General features: G+C 53.1%; 1 protein-coding gene across 1 annotated transcript; it reads right to left on the bottom strand.

Annotated features, from left to right (window-relative positions):
* Positions 1-1,707: 1,707 nt before the first annotated feature.
* On the bottom strand, positions 1,708-12,314 carry UBE2L6 (ubiquitin conjugating enzyme E2 L6). Its single transcript, XM_084894980.1, has 4 exons — positions 11,634-12,314; positions 7,844-7,939; positions 4,029-4,215; positions 1,708-2,492 (listed from the first exon to the last, which is right to left on the bottom strand). The coding sequence occupies exons 1-4, from the start codon at positions 11,658-11,660 to the stop codon at positions 2,341-2,343; spliced, it is 462 nt and encodes a 153-aa protein (XP_084751106.1). The 5' UTR covers positions 11,661-12,314; the 3' UTR covers positions 1,708-2,340.
* Positions 12,315-13,034: the final 720 nt, after the last annotated feature.

Here is a 13,034-nt window from a genome sequence, read left to right as displayed (position 1 = left end):
CAGCAATGTGAGAGTGAAATATATCGATTGGCTGCCTCCTACACGCCCATTTGGGGGGATCAAGCCTGCAACCCAGACATGTACAGCCTGGGGATCAAACCAGCAACCTTTTGGTACATAGGACGATGCCCAACCCACCGAGCCACACCAGCCAGGGCTGACACCATCTTTTCTACCGGCATGAAAGGCATCTGGGAAAGGACGATGGCCTGGGTTCCACCACCACCAACCCACCGTGTGGCCTTGGGCCAATGAGCTAACTCCTCTGAACCTCTTTGCCATCTGGTAGTGGATAAAAGAAGTTCAAACCTCAGGGAGGCGTTGTAAGGATTAAAGGAAGTACTTAAATGGGCAAAAGCCTTGCCTGGCGCCTGTCACATACACGCTCAGTAAGTGGTGGCCAAGAGTAAAAACAAGTCTTACATTTTCGGCCAGCGGTGGCACTTTTCCCGTCTCTTCCCGCTCTCCACACGTCTCCCGGGTTAGAGAATTCCAGGGCAGGGCTGGAATGGATGCTCTAGAAATCACACCCAAAGTAGGCTGGTGGGGCCTACAATGAAGCCTTGCCTCAAAGATACCCCACATCGCCGAAACCGGTTTGGCTCAGTGGATAGAGCGTCAGCCTGCGGACTGGAAGGTCCCAGGTTCGATTCTGGTCAAGGGCATGTACCTTGGTTGCGGGCACATCCCCGGTTGGGGGGTGTGCAGGAGGCAGCTGATCGATGATTCTCTCTCATCGATGTTTCTGGCTCTCTATCCCTCTCCCTTTCTCTCTGTGAAAAATCAATAAAAAATACTAAAAAAAAAAAAAAAAAAAGAAGATACCCCACATTTCTGTCTCTTAAAAGCAAATGGGTGCTCACTTCGGCAGGACATATACTAAAATTGGAACGATACAGAGATTAGCATGGCCCCTGCGCAAAGATGATACGCAAATTCGTGAAGCATTCCATATTTTTCACAAAAGAAAAAAAAAAAAAAAAAAGCAGATGGGTTTCCTGTAACTCAGAACCATCACACCCAGAAGCGTCTTCCTTCCGATTAGTTAATCCCTCCAACTCCAACTCCAGCTGAAGCTGTGGCTTGTTTTTGTTTTTCCATTGCTCATTAGAGAGGAACTGAGGACTGAGCGGATGACAATGTCCTGCTAACAGCCCTGTCTGGCTTTATCAGCCACTGGGGAATGTTATGCTGATAACAGCCCATGGAAAACACCGAGACAAAACCCAGCCAACTTGGCACCGAGACAGGAGGTGATCTGGCATCCCACTCTGTGCCCTGTGCGGCTGCCGCCTCATCTAGGAAATGATGACATTACCCCTGTGACGGTGTTGATGGCCCTCTGGCCAGGATGGCCTAGCCTAGGGGTGTCGAACTCAATCAGAGAAGGGGCCAAAATCTAAAATCCAACCTAAATCGCGGGCTGAATGGTTTACTGAACAGTCATAAACTGACAATGTCATAAACTGACAGCGGAGTGCAGTGATGACAGCGCGGTGCGGGCCACATTGCAAGGCCTGGCGGGCTGGATTTGGCCCGCGGGCCTTGTGTTTGACACATGTGGCCTAGCCCCTCGTGGCCCCATAATATTTGGGGTTACTCCCGGCACAGGGCCATCAGTTCATGGACCCGACAGCAGCTAACTCCCCAGCCTCCTCTTCTCCTGGTGAAACCACCCCATCCCCTCAAAGGAACACAGAGCCAGAATCCACAAGTCATCTGAGACTTTAATGGCTGGAAAAACACATGGTTTCTGTGACTCCCCCTTGACTGGAAGCTGAAGGGGCCACGCCTCCCAGCCTGAAGCCTGGCCCCCAACCTAATGGGACTGCAAGTGGTTTGGAAACTGTGTAGTCAGATTTCTGGGACAAGGATGAGATTCTTCCCTTAGGGATTCATCGGTGGAAAAGAGGTTTAGCACTTAAATCTACACAGCCCGACTGATAATGTAATCAACAAACCACCCAATTGCAAGGGACTCGCTTCCATGTGCCCGCCTCCCGCCCCCACTCCCCCCAGAAGCCTGGGTCCCAGGGGTTTTCTGGTTGGCTGCCGGGCTCATTGCCCAGCCTGGAAGGGTATCTCTAAGATGGAGCCACTTGCAGGCCTGTGACTCTGCAAACCTAAACTGCCTGGCTCTGGGGGACAGGAAGGGAATGGAAAGCACACCTGTGGTCCACACGTACCACACACACAACTAACAACTAACAACCTGAGAAAGGAAAAACGCAGAAAAACTGAGCAGGACGTGGGCCTCCAAGAGGCTCCGGCCCCAGTCTGTGCGGTGCGTCCGTCCGATGCACGGACAGGACCCGGTGCAGAGGGCCAGGACCGGAGGAGCTAGGAGGGCCGGGGTACTCCAAACTGGAGGGTGAACTTCTCGGCGTCACTGTGGAACTTCTCCGAGTCCAGTGTCAGCAGGTCGGCGAGCTCCAGGCGCAGGGGCTCCGCCAGGTTCGGCTCATTCACCAGCTCGTTGAGGGCCTTCAAGGCTGGGGAGAGGGGCCAGAGCAGGACATGAGGACGGAGAGAGAAATCCTGGGAAGGGTCCAATGGCTGCCCACTCCCAGGCTCCCCTGGAACTCCATGCTCACTCCCTGGGGGACCCCCAAGAAGGTCCAACCTCTCAGGATGACCCCCCTAACCAAACCGAACGCCCCTCACGTCCCCAGCTGACGCCGCCGAAAGCTCTGACGGGTTCCATCAGCGGTTTCTAAACTGTGTTCCGCGAGGAGATCCGCGGGGTGTCTGGGTCCCACGCTCCCTTTTCAACAAGAGCCACTTCGTGTCCCTCGGTTTGATACTAGGATTCCAAATGAGCTTTTACTTGGGAAAAAGGGTTCTGAGGCTGAAGGCTGAGAACCACTGCTGCCCGGCGGCTGACCTTGCACAGGTGCCTTTGGGAACCTGGGGAAGGCAGGGGCCCGGCTCCCCAGGCCCATGCACATGCGCACACACAGGCAGCTCTGAGGTCAGGGTGCTTCACGGGTCCCTGAAGGTCATCCAAGGAGCACTCCCCACCCGCCCCCGCCCCAGGACCCCTCCCAGACCGTCCAGAGGCAGGATGACAGATCGCACATCGACGTGAGCCAACAGCCACCTGTGCTTACCGCGTTTTCAATGAACTGAAATGAACTGTAACTAGGAACCCCGTTCCTCGGCCCATGGGCCACATTCCCAGCGCTCAAAGCCGCGCGGTGGCCACTGATTGTGGAACCGGACAGGGCACACAACACTTCCATCGCTGCAGAAAGGCCTGCTGGATGGCGCCGAGCCATCTGAACGGCCTCAGGCAAGCGCCTCACCTCTCGGTGCCTCCGTGTGCTCATCCGCTAAGTGGGGCTAAGGAGAGCACTGTCCTGTGGAGTTGCTCAGGAGGAGATTCAATGGGATCATGCGTGAAGCTCTCCGCATGGTGCCCCAAGTGCTTAGTCAAGTGACGTGAATTGTCATTACGGGGCCACGCCCTTCCACTGTCCTTCAGGGCACCGGGCCTTGGAAAGGAGTGGAGACTTCGCCGAGGTCCACAGATACAGAGCAGCCGCCTTCTTATCCCCAGCCCGTCCCTCTGGAGCTCAGCTGCTTCTCTCCCGGGACCCACAGACATGTTGCTGTCACACCTGCCCACATACAAGAACAGGAGCAGGTACCTCAGGACGCGCCCCTTCTGTCCACCAACAGACTCCACTGAGACCCACAATTTTTCTCTCTTTTCTTTTGGGTTTTTTTTTTTTAATATATTTTATTGATTTTTTACAGAGAGGAAGGGAGAGAGATAGAGAGCTAGAAACGTCGATGAGAGAGAAACATCGACCAGCTGCCTCTTGCACACCCCCTACTGGGGATGTGCCCACAACCAACGTACATGCCCCTGACCGGAATCGAACCTGGGACCTTTCGGTCCGCAGACCGATGCTCTACCCACTGAGCCAAACCGGTTTCGGCTCTTTTGGGTTTTTCTAACTCAAAATCAGCCCCATAACCCCGCTCCAGCGTGGGCCCCTCCCTGGAGGCAGAGCCCCGCCCACCTTGGTAGGCCTTGGTAGAAGGATTCCAGTTCTGATGGCTGATGATGGGTAGGCAGACCTGGCCATCATCGCCCACGTTGGGGTGGTAGATCTTGGTTGTGAACGTCACCGTGGGGGGACTCATCGGATAGTCCTCGGGGAAGCTGATGCACACGTTGAAGGCCCTGAGGTTGTAGGGTGACCGCTCCTGGATGAGAAAAGGAGTGAAGCTCTGTTCAGTGGCAGGGCTGCTCTGAGATCATTCTCCTCCTCGGGCCCTGGTCCCATTTCCCCTTCCCTGCCCCCACCCCAGGGTCCAAGGCAGCCTCTACTCCACTCCTAAAAAGAATCATGAGCCGAGACCAGTTTGGCTCAGTGGATAGAGTGTCGGCCTGCGGACTGAAAGGTCCCGGGTTCTATTCCAGTCAAGGGTACATTGGTTGCGGGTACATCCCCGGTGGGGGGTGTGCAGGAGGCAGCTGGTCGAAGTCTCTCTCTCATCGATGTTTCTATCCCTCTCCCTTCCTCTCTGTGAAAAATCAATAAAATATATATTAAAAAAAAAGAAAAAAAGAATCATGAATGGAGACAGATGGCACCTGCATTCATTTGGCAACTGAGCCATGGGTTAGTGACGAGTGGAATCACTAAAGAATTCTGAGGGGGAGGGGCAGGGTCCCAAGCCGGATTCTGGCTTTTGCTGGGTGACCCAGGCCAGTGCCTCCCATCTCCAGGCCTCAGTTTCCTCATTTGAAAAGTGGGTAAAGTTTGACTAAATAAGCTCTAAGGACCATCTCATTTTTTTTTTTTTTGTACAGAGAATTAACCTTTCCCCAGATTTATTGAGAAATAATTGGCACACACCATTATATAAGTCTGAGGTGTATAGCCTGAAGATTAGGTTTGCATGTATTGTGAAATAATTACCATAACAGTACCAGCTAACGCTTATCTTCTCAGATAGAGACAAGAAAAGAGAAAAGAAAAAAATGTTTCTCCTTGTGATGAGAACTGTTGGGATCTACTCTTTTTTTTAATATATTTTTTTTATTGATTTCAGAGAGGAAGGGAGAGGGAGAAAAAGAAACATCAGTGATGAGAGATGATCATTGACTGGGCTGCCTCCTGCAAGTCCCACAACCCAGGCATGTGCCCTTGACCAGAATAGAACCTGGGATCCTTCAGTCCACAGGCCCATGCTCTATCCACTGAGCCAACCCAGCTAGGGCAGGATCTACTCTCTTAAAACAACCTTCCTATAGACCTACAGTGGTGTTAGCTATGATCATCACATTATATATCTCATCCCCAGCATTTACTTACCTTATAACTGAAAATTTGCATCTTTTGACCACTTCCCTTCATTCCTCCCGCCCTCCACCCTCTGATCTCTTTTTCTTTCTTTTTTTTTTTTAAATATATTTTATTGATTTTTTTTTACAGAGAGGAAGAGAGAGGGATAGAGAGCTAGAAACGTCAATGAGAGAGAAACATCGACCAGCTGCCTCTTGTACACCCCCTATCGGGGATGTGCCCACAACCAATGTACATGCCCTTGACCGGAATCGAACCTGGGACCTTTCAGTCCGCAGACCGACGCTCTACCCCTGAGCCAAACAAGTTTCAGCCTGATTTCTTTTTCTTGGGAGTTTTGGGGTTTGCTATTTTTACTTATTTTTTTTAGATTCCTCTTTGATGTGAGATCATACGGTATCTGTCTTTCTCCATCTACCTTCAAGGTCCATCCATGTTGTTGCAAATGGTCATCTCAGTTTAAAGCTTCCTGAGAATTACGGAAGAGAAGGACACACAGCCTGTGTCTGGGAGCTGTTAGCAAGTACAGAACACCGTGGTAGAAGGGGATGAAATGGAGGAAGTGAGGAAACCGTAAGAACTCAGGGGACTGGAGGTGTAAAACAGGCAGCCACTGTGGAAAGCTGTACAGGGGTTCCTCAAACATTTAAACAGAATTACCATATGATCCAACAATTCCACTTCTGGCAATATACTCAAAAGAAGTGAAAGCAAGGACTCCAATAGGAATTTGTACACCCGCATTCACAGCTGCGTTATTCATTATAGAAAACTGTGGAAACAACCCAACTGTCCCTCTGCGAATGAAGGCTTAAGCAAAATGTGGCATGAACGTACAATGGAATATTATTCAACCTTAAAAAGGAAGGGAATTCAGCCCTAACCGGTTTGGCTCAGTGGATAGAGCATCGGTCTGCGGACTGAAAGTCCACAGGTTCGATTCAGGTCAAGGGCATGCACCTTGGTTGTGGGCACATCCTCAGTAGGGGGTGTGCAGGAGGCAGCTGATCGATGTTTCTCTCTCATCGACGTTTCTAGCTCTCTGTCTCTCTCTTTTCCTCTCTGTAAAAAAATCAATAAAATATATTTTAAAAAGAAAAAGAAAAAGAAAAGAAAGAACACAGTGGCTAAAGAGATGGAGGGATGGGAGCTGCTGGGACCCAGTAGGAAATCCTCCAGAGTTTGAGCAACCTGAAGGCTTGCCTGAGCACCTACTCTGTGCGGCCCTGTGCTAAGGGCTTGGCACACATTAGGTCGTGTAGCAGACTGTAGGGGTTGCATGGGCTTTGGAGCAAAACTGCCTGGGTGTGAATCCTCACTAGCTGTGTGACCTTAGGTAAGTAGCTTAACTTCTCTGTGCTTCCATTTGGGAATAATAATACACTTCTTCATAGGTTTCTGTGAGGATTAAGTGAGTTATGCTAAGGACTGAGAACAGGGCCTGGCACATGGCAAGCACTACATTGGTGTCAATGGTTATAAGTATTATGAAAACTCATGACTATCAGCATCTCCAATTCCATATGAGGAAACTCAAGTTCAATGCACGCAAGTAGTGGCAGGGCTGGGATGGGAACCCACGCTGTGGACTCTATTTCCACACATGAACACTGTGCTACACCCCGAGACAGAACTTCGGTGACCCCAGTCCAGGCTGGTGCCAAAGCTCCAGACCTTTCAGAACCTTTGCTGCTGAGGAGACAGGACAAAGACAGGATGGCATACAGGGTGACATTCAGGGTTTTCAGAGAACTCCTCTGCCTTAGCAGAAGGCAAAACAGAAGGCACAGTGGTCTTGGATATGTCTGAAATAAGAGATGGGGCAACTAGTGGGCAGATAAAATGTCTCAGCATTTATGTTCTTGAATAACAAGAAGGGGGTGGGACCAGGAAGCAGAGACATGGCCAAAGATGAGGCCTCACCAAAGGCTAACTGACTTTTGCATCTTATCTGTGAGCTCTGAAAACTGAACAAAACGACTCCATGTAATTAAGCACCAACACTGTAGGAGAAGGGCCTCCTAAAGAAAGTCTTCTCAGCTCAACGGACTCATTTCTGTGTCCATCACCCCCGACCCCTTCAGGACACTGATGAAAGGTGCTCTCTCTCGCCACCTGTGTACATGTCGGCGTCACTGACAGTCTTGATATAATGAGCATCTAGGGAACAGTGGAGGTTGGCATAATTTGAGGAACCACACTTTACCTTCGATCAACTGTGGGAAACAGGAAGTTTATCTCTGGCCCCTGACAAAGGCCCAAGAAACCTTTTCTTTTCTTTTTTGTTTTGTTTGTTCGTTTGTTTGTAAGAATAAAACCTTACCATTTGCGACAGCGTGGATAAACAAAGGGTATCTGCTTCAACCTCAGAAGCAGTAAATTCAGAGAGAGATCCCAATGGCAGAGACAGTAAAAAAAAGAACCCCAACACGGGGAAAATTCTTGCCCAGTCCTAACCATCCCTGCCCAGGCCCCTGGCCTCAGTCACCCCAACCCAGGCCCAGGACCCCAGGGGCACTCACGGGCAGGAGGAGGACATGCCACACCAGGACATCCGCGTCGTCGCTGGACAGGTTCCGCAGGTAGTGGGGAAGGTCCCTCTGCAGATCCTCCAGCTCCTGGGGGAACGGGGACAGTCGGCTTAGTCTCCCCTACTTCAGCCGCTTCCCCCCGCCCCAGCACAAGCTGTCCTAAGTCCCGAATGGGGCAGAAGCCGGCAAAGTCAGAGCTCCCATGTATTGAGCGCTTAGTACGTGCCAGGCCGGTGCTGAGTGCTTGACGTGACAGCCGGTGTTAGTCTCACACAGCTCCGGAGGTGCCGGGTGAAGGGACCATGAAGGTCACTGCGTCCAGATGTTAGAACCTGGGAGTCAACTCTCTTAGGAGTCGTTTCTCCTCAAGCCAAGGCACTTCACCTCCATCCTCTAGTCCAGTGTTTCCCAAACTTTTGACATATGTGTGCCCCTTCTATAATTTGCGTAATGCTGAGTACCCCTCGTACTCATGAGAACGTAGAATTAGGCGCAGCTAAGCACGGTGCAGTGCATATCCCCACCAAACTCTTCCCGTACCCCTGGGGGTACGCGTACCACACTTTGGGAAACACTGCTCTAGTCTTTTTCCTAGAGAGTCACAATGCCCTATACCCTCCCCACCTCTGGCCCTCCCTAGCACCCACCCATTAGTGTCCAGCGTGACAGTGTGTCCTTACATGCTCACAGCAGCAGAGGCATCACCCTGTGCCCAGCAGACCCCTCCATCCCAGGGTGAGGGAGGGAGATGGCTCAGACCATGCAAAGCAGACGTCTACACACCACCCAGAGCAACAGAGGATGGAGTGACCCACCTTCCAGTCACATCCCTGAGTTCTCCCAGCAGCCCTCCCTGAGCACGCTCTGCTAACACCTGACTAAGACAGGGCCCCGTCCTCAGGAACTTCCCTGGAGCAATGGAAGAACCAGGGGTGTGATGACCTGGACAACAGCGGGGAAGGAGAGGAGGGGACAGCAGGGAGGCTCTGCAGAAGGTGACCCTGAGCTGGATCATGGGGCAGTAAAGGAGCCCGCCCTGCAGAGAAGGGGAGAGGCACCCAGGCAGAGGACCCAGGCAGCGCAAAATGTGTGTCTCCTGCAAGGTTAACAGTGACCACGGTCAAGTGCTCTGCGGGACGCTAGCTAAACCGATTTCTCTACGGCAGGACTTCCCTAGTCTTCAATATGCTACTGGGAGTCGTGAGCCTCCAAGATGGGAGCCCACAACATACAGTATTTCTCAAACGTATTGGACCAAGGAGCCCTCTCCCTTTCAGGGTTCATCCTGTGGGACAACAGGCCTTTGGTGGGGGAAACAATTAAAAGATTAAAAGACATTCAAGCCCTAACCGGTTTGGCTCAGTGGATAGAGCTTTAGCCTGTGGACTGAAGGGTCCCGGGTTCGATTCTGGTCAAAGGGCATGTATCTTGGTTGCGGGCACATCCCTCAGTAGGGCGCGTGCAGGAGGCAGCTGATTGATGTTTCTCTCTCATCGATGTTTCAAACTCTCTATTCCTCTCCCTTCCTCTCTGTGGAAAATCAATAATATATATATATATTTTTAAAGACATTCAAAGGCAGGTGATATGCTCTGGAACACAGAATGGGGGATGCTACTGGCATTTAGCAGGCAGAGGCCAGGGCTGCTCACAGACATCCTACAAAATATTATCTAGCCCAAAATGTCAGCGGCGGCAAGGCTGAGAGACAGACCCTGGGGTAAACAAAAGCAGAGAGAAAGCTCCTCACAGGCCATCCACACAGAGGGGTCCCTTAGTACGGTGGGCCACCTGAACTTTATCTGCCCCCCAATATATAAACACCCGTCCCCCATTTCCTAGGTTCAGCCCATACTCCATCTCTGTTCGTGCCAACAAGCCACTTCTACCCAAAGTATCTGGCCCTCGTTTATCATTCACCCCAAACTAGAAGAAGCATCTGCCACACCAAGTCCCCGTTCCAACGTAATCTGTGACTCTGTGGAAACAACGAAGGCCAAGGTGGAACAGAGTAGCTGTGGGACAGACACTTCCTGGCTTACTATAACTGGGGTCGCTCTTATTGGTGAGTTCTGCCAAAACTTGCCCCAAGCCCAAGAATGTGGAAACCCAAGCAAGGACGCACGGCTCCTTAATGAGGCCTGTAAGGGAATGACCTGACTCAAAGAAACAGAAAATGAAAGCAGAGAGGCGCCCCCCCCCCCCCCCCGAAAGAAGCTGCAGGTTGGAGCCCCATCCACCTGGACTCAAATCCCAGCCCCTTCACTCCCTACTGGATGACCCTGACAACCAAGCGATTCTGAGCCTCAATGTCCTCATCTGTAAAATGGGGGCAAATGACAATTACATGAAATGACTAATGTGTAAACAGCTTGGCACCTAACGGTGCCAGTGGGATAAATACCAAAGACAGCTCCTAGCCGAGACTGGTTTGGCTCAGTGGCTAGAGCGTCGGCATGTGGACTGAAAGGTCCCAGGTTCGATTCCGGTCAGGGGCATGTACCTTGGTTGCGGGCACATCCCCAGTGGGGGGTGTGCAGGAGGCAGCTGATCGATGATTCTCTCTCATCGATGTTTCTAATTCTCTATCCCTCTCTCTTCCTCTCTGTGAAAAATCAATAAAATGTATTTAAAAAAAAAAAAAAAAGACAGCTCCTAGCTCTTTCCCACCTGGCTGGAAGACCCTCTGCCCAACCCTGAGATTTCAGTTCTGGGCTGTGTCTGCTCCCGGTGCCCCAATCTGGGACCGCCTTCCTCTCAAAGGCTGAAGGTAGCAGGCGCTCCCTGTCACCCTCCTCAAGCCTGCCCCCCACTCTGCACAGTAGAGGGGCACTTCTGAGAAGGTCAGAGTCTGGGGCATGTCAGACTCATATCCCCACGATTGCTCTTCCTTCCCCTTCCATCTCCTGGCTCCACCCGATCCGGTAAACACCCTGGATCTCTCCACCTCCTGGGAGAAATCCTTCCGGATTGTTCCCCATCCTTCCGGACTTCATTTCAAATCGTGTCCCCGACTGGGAAGAACGCTGAATGAGGGCAGAATATTTGCTCATCTCTGCACAGGAACCAGCACACATAGTAGGGACTCAATATTTGTAGAACGAATGAATGCACACTCTTACTCCAGGACACCTTCCAGGTCCCTTTGGATAGCTTTTCCTCCTGAAAATACGCAGGGAACTTTGTTCCCAACTTCTACTCAGCACCACCGCCCCCAAACACACACACACACACACACACACACAGAGAGAGAGAGAGAGAGAGAGAGAGAGAGAGAGAGAGAGAGAGAGAGAGAGAGAGAGAGAGAGAGAGAGAGAGATGTAGGTACCAAAATAGGAGGCGGGCCCGGGCTATTTATTCCAAGACAAGGACCTTGTCCTGGTTATATCTCCTCCGTTCAAGCCCACCCCACTCCGCCTGGCTCCTGGAACCAACCCTTCATTCAGCACCTGAGACTCCAGCAGCCGTTGTTATCGCAAGTTTCTGGCCGGAGAAAAGAAACTGAAACCAGTTTGCGGGGCGCCGGCTCATCCCCATCTTCCTTGCGGCTCAGGGAGACAGCGCCCCCAAACGCCCCTCCGCTCCCCAAACTCCAGCTCCGACCCCTCCCGCGCACCCTGCTTCCCCTGGAGGGGGGAAGGGGGAGATAACGGGGTTCAGCGGCCCCGGAACCCGCACAAACAAGCGCGCGCGGAGAAGTCCGGGAGGGACGGGACGGAGGGCAGAGGGACCGGGGGCGGCGAGGGCAGCCGTGAGAAAGGGCTGCCCTCCGTGCGCTCACCTTCGCCACCCGCTTGCACGCCGTCATCTCGGGTCCGAACGCGGGCTCCGGTGTCGGCGGCGGCGACAGAGAACGGCCGGCGGCCCGGGCTCGCCCCGCACCGAGGACCCCGCCTCCGGGAGCCCCGCCCCCGCCGCTCCCCGCGCGCCCGCCCGCGAGCCGGCGGCGGGGCCGTGGGAACCTGCTCGCCGCCGACCCCGCCGCCAACGGGAAGCCGCCGAGGGCAGGAGACCAGCGGCCCGGGCCCGGGTCCTGCGCGGACGGCTGGGTCCCGGGGACTCGCGCGCTTTGTGGGGAGAGCGGCGGGCCCGGGAGCGCGCGGCGCGGCTAGACCTGGGCGTCCCACTGGGGGGCGCCGTGCACCAGGCGGCGAGCCGCTCCGGGGCGCGGGGCTGGGGTCCGCCCCGCCGCTGCCCGACGCCGCGCCCCCGATCCCCCAGCTCCCCGCCGCTCCAAACACATACTTAGTCACCCCAAGTCTTTGGTTCTGCAATCGCTGGTTTCTGCAAACGCTGCTCCCGACCGCTCGCTCGGCGGCCTCCACCCTCAAACCGCTGCCCTGAGCTCCCCCACTAGCGAATGTTTGGAGCCCCCTGGTCATGCCATTTTCCTTTTCTGGGCCCCTCGCCCCATCTCTAAAAAGGAGTGCGGCACAGCATGCACTCCATGCCCTCCAGAGGCCCCTGCCCTGGCGCCTGAGATCCTTTGTGCGCGATCCTTCGATGGCGCAATCGAGGGTCGTTTCTCCCCGGTGACGGGGTGGTCCAGAGCGCCGCAAGGGGGCGCTGTTGGATCCATTCCCTCTCTTGCTTTGGATCCTTCATTAGATTTAATATTTAGTTAGTGCCAGTTCTGTGTCGATTGGGCAAACAGTGGTTGGGAGCGTCCCAAAGACAGACGTCAGGAACCTCCCTTCTTTTACCACCGATTTTATTACAACCTGCGGGCCTACTGTGTGCCTCCAAGGGGCCCGGAGCGTAAAGGCAGGGACCCATTCTGAGGCCACCGTAGAAGAGCAGTCCCTGGGCACCGAGCAGCATCTGGGGAAGAACGCCCTGGTGATAATGAGACGCCTTGGGAGGAACGAACCCACTTTCCTTACCCCACCACCGCTTTCAGTCCAGCTGAGGAGGAAATGGGCATGCTTTGAGCCCCTGTTTTGAGTTCTGTGCCCGCCACCTCACGGGTTTGTTGTGTTTTTTTTTTAAATCTAAGTGTCTTGGAACGGAATTGCTTTTCTGCGCAGATGTCCAATGTATTTGCAGAACGATTAATTGTTTAATTCAATTCAATAAACTTTAACTCGGCTTCCTCTACACGCCAGAAATGAATAGGACACTGGTCACTATCTTAACCTAGGTAGAGTTGAGGGAACCCGGGTGTTTCACCCTACCTCTGGTC

Source organism: Pipistrellus hanaki (genome assembly GCF_964339955.1).
Source record: "Pipistrellus hanaki genome assembly, chromosome: 9".
Classification (NCBI taxonomy): domain Eukaryota; kingdom Metazoa; phylum Chordata; class Mammalia; order Chiroptera; family Vespertilionidae; genus Pipistrellus; species Pipistrellus hanaki.
The sequence above is the reverse complement of the archived record's forward strand: the minus strand, read 5'-3'. Positions and strand labels throughout refer to the sequence as shown.